Source organism: Oculina patagonica, chromosome 4 (assembly GCF_052425735.1).
Source record: "Oculina patagonica isolate OP01 chromosome 4, crgOcupat, whole genome shotgun sequence".
Lineage (NCBI taxonomy): Eukaryota > Metazoa > Cnidaria > Anthozoa > Scleractinia > Oculinidae > Oculina > Oculina patagonica.
Window position 1 is genome coordinate 13,099,374 of NC_135761.1, and position 3,033 is coordinate 13,102,406.

The 3,033-nt window shown below is 38.9% G+C and overlaps 1 protein-coding gene across 2 annotated transcripts; it reads left to right on the forward strand.

Annotated features, from left to right (window-relative positions):
• Positions 1 to 528: 528 nt before the first annotated feature.
• Positions 529 to 3,033, forward strand: LOC144651508 (uncharacterized). 2 transcript variants are annotated; one of them, XM_078511469.1, is made up of 3 exons: positions 529 to 653; positions 738 to 1,689; positions 2,508 to 3,033. In XM_078511469.1, the coding sequence occupies exons 1-3, from the start codon at positions 538 to 540 to the stop codon at positions 2,703 to 2,705; spliced, it is 1,266 nt and encodes a 421-aa protein (XP_078367595.1). In that variant the 5' UTR covers positions 529 to 537; the 3' UTR covers positions 2,706 to 3,033. The 2 variants fall into 2 exon arrangements, with proteins under 2 accessions (XP_078367595.1, XP_078367594.1); XM_078511468.1 differs by having other exon boundaries at positions 547 to 1,689.

A 3,033-nucleotide genomic window follows, 5' to 3' on the forward strand; every position in this document is an offset into this window, starting at 1 on the left:
TATTATTGCAAAAACTAAGTTTTGGTTTTATTATACCAAGACAACTGATATTAGCACTATATTTTTGCGCTATTACAGTCATGGCCATGTAATGACAATCTTAAAGAAATTAACCTAAATATCTTAGGTAATTAGGTGTGTTTTTGTTAATAAATGTAGGTATTCCGAGAACAGGACTTATCCTCTAGAGGTCTTAGTACTCTTACTGCCCCTTCTATATCACAGTGCTGTTATGTTTGTTCTGTAATGACCAAATCCTGATTGGTTCAGAAAGGTGATCTAGCTTGCGCAATATTGTTTTAAATTCATTAGCTAGTGGTTATGCCATTTGAGAGTAGCTTTACTGTGGATTAAGTTATTTTCATGCTTGCTTTCTCGAATTTGTGTTTAAGATATGATGACTAAACTGGTAACAGAACTTCCATTACTATCTGTTCTTTTTTTAAATTATGCCGTAGAAGAAAAAGTAGAGAAAGAAGAAGAAGAAGAAAAAGAAGAAGAAGACGAAGAAGAAGGAGGAAGAGGAGGAGGATAGAGATGGGACAGCACATGAGTAACATTCTTTTTAGAAACCAAAGACGACAAATCACTGACTTACAACGTCAATTAAGAGCAAAAGATCTAGTTATTACAAGTCTGGGAAATCAACAACAGTTAGTGAATGACATGCAAGAGCAAATAGAAGCGATAGTAAGAGTTTATGAGACTTCACAGGTAGCGACGGAACAACAAATCAGTGATCTCCAAGTACAAGTGACTGTGCGAGACCAACGAGTTGCTGATCTGGAAAGACAAGTGAGAGCAAAAGACCAACGAGTTACTGATCTGGAAAGACAAGTGAGAGCAAAAGACCAACGAGTTACTGATCTGGAAAGACAAGTGAGAGCAAAAGACCAACGAGTTGCTGATCTGCAAAGACAAGTGAGAGCAAGACAAGAGAGAGCAAGAAACCAACGAGTTACTGATCTGCAAAGACAAGTGAGAGCAAAAGACCAACGACTTACTGATCTAGAAGAACAAGTAAGAGCAAAAGACCAACAGGTTGCTAATCTACAAAGACAACTGGGCACGGTGAGAGACCGAACTCACTCCAGTGAGCTCGAGAATAGACACGAAATTCAACATGACTGGGTAATAAATCGAAATGAATTAATGCTCATGGTAGATCAATTACTTGGGGAAGGTGCATGGGGGAGAGTTGTTCGAGGTAAATTTCGCCGCTGTAATGTTGCCGTAAAACAAATCTACGAGGTCCTTCTCTCCGTTCACAACAGGACAGTTCTTGAGCGGGAAGTAGACATTGCTTCAAGATGCCGCCATCCGTGCTTGTTGCAGTTCATTGGAGCAACCATTGACGAAAGGCCATTGATAGTAATGGAGCTTATGGATCGTAGCTTAAGATCATTGTATGGAGAGCAACAACTTACTAATAGAGAAATTTCCGTAATTTCGCTTGATGTAGCTCAAGCATTGAACTACCTACACCAGAAGAAACCTGATCCAATTATTCACCGTGACATCAGCAGCGCTAATGTGTTGCTATGGCGACAGGGTCTCCAATGGAGAGGCAAAGTGTCGGATTATGGTACTGCCAATTTCGTACGGCAATGCACTAGAGACGATCCTGGAGCTCCGATTTACTGCGCACCTGAGGCCATAAGTGAAGCCCAGGATCCTATCAGCTGTAAGGTCAGTAGCTTATCCTATCTAAACTTGTTAAAGTTTTCTTTCACGGCTTCTTCAAGATGGCGAGTTTTACGACTTGTCTCTTGTTTATCGATACAACTCATGTGAATCTCGTGTCGTACAATTCAGGGAGTAGTTTTAAATTCAAGGAGTTATTTTGAAATTGACCAAGGGCTGCGCGCTCAGCCGATTTCGAAATTACTCTAGCTCGTCTGATTACATCCTGAATTGTTCTCCATTCGGTCCAATTACAGTAAAAACCCTCGCGAGTAAGAACCTAGGTTTTTTCAGGTTAGCCTAAACAGCCTCTTACATAAATAGTAGTTAACACAAATTTAGGCTATTTAGGTTCCCAATAGGTTCTTATTTTCTAAGAAAAAATCTACATTGTTGCTAATAGAACTTTTAGTGATATTCGGCGTATTATTTGTATAAATTTTGCATACCACACAAGTGTTTATGTAAATATGAAGCACTAATCATCTAAGAACATGATATTGTATCCATTGTAAACATGTTTCATTGATTTTAGAAAATAAGAACCTGTATGTTTTTAAATTTTAGGCTAAATAGGTACTTTAAAAAATAGGGTCTAATTTTCAGGTTTTAGCCTAACAGGTTCTTAAATGTTAGGTTCTTACTCGCGGGCCTTACTGTACCACTACTTGTCATCACCATTATCATCACCATCATCAGACCAAACGAGGAATGCAGCTCTCATGACACACGAATGTTAGCGTAAATGAAAACCTCTGAAGTTACATGAAGAAACTCGAAGAATGTCATAACGCGATTAAAGTATAGTATTCTTTCCTTAATAGGTTGATGTGTACAGTTTCGGCGTTCTTCTCTGTGAAATGTACATCCGAGAATTGCCAGATCCTCAAAGGCGCGATGAACAAGTCAGACGGGTGGCAAACGAGAGGCTTCGAACCCGCCTGATAAGACCTTGCATGCGACTCACGCCTGGAACGAGACCAGACATGGACGAAATTATAACTGAACTTGGAAGTAGTTAATGGCATGTCAGTCATAGTTTCTGTAGAACCAGCAGGCTTACTGTAATCACGAGTAAGGTTAAAGTTTTAGAAAGCTTATTCATCCTCAGTCTGAAAAGAAAAAAGTAGTGATCGTCCTGACAACGTTATTACAGTAATTACATTATTTTTTGTTTTATAAGCACCTTTTTATAGGAACGTCGAGGCAGAAAGGCCAAAATTTTAGAACATCCTTAGGCGTGCATAAGGCTGAATTTTGGGTAAGAACGAACTTTATTTTGCAATTTTTTGAATGAAAAAATACTGCATTAATCAACCTTCACTGTCATTGTCATTACCTATCAGTGAA

Bases quoted from the DNA above. Each gene is read 5' to 3' on its own strand.
- LOC144651508 (XM_078511468.1), top strand. From the start codon at position 550: ATGAGTAACATTCTTTTTAGAAACCAAAGACGACAAATCACTGACTTA. The intron at 1,690-2,507 runs GTCAGTAGCTTA...TTTCCTTAATAG, and splicing joins AGGATCCTATCAGCTGTAAG to GTTGATGTGTACAGTTTCGG.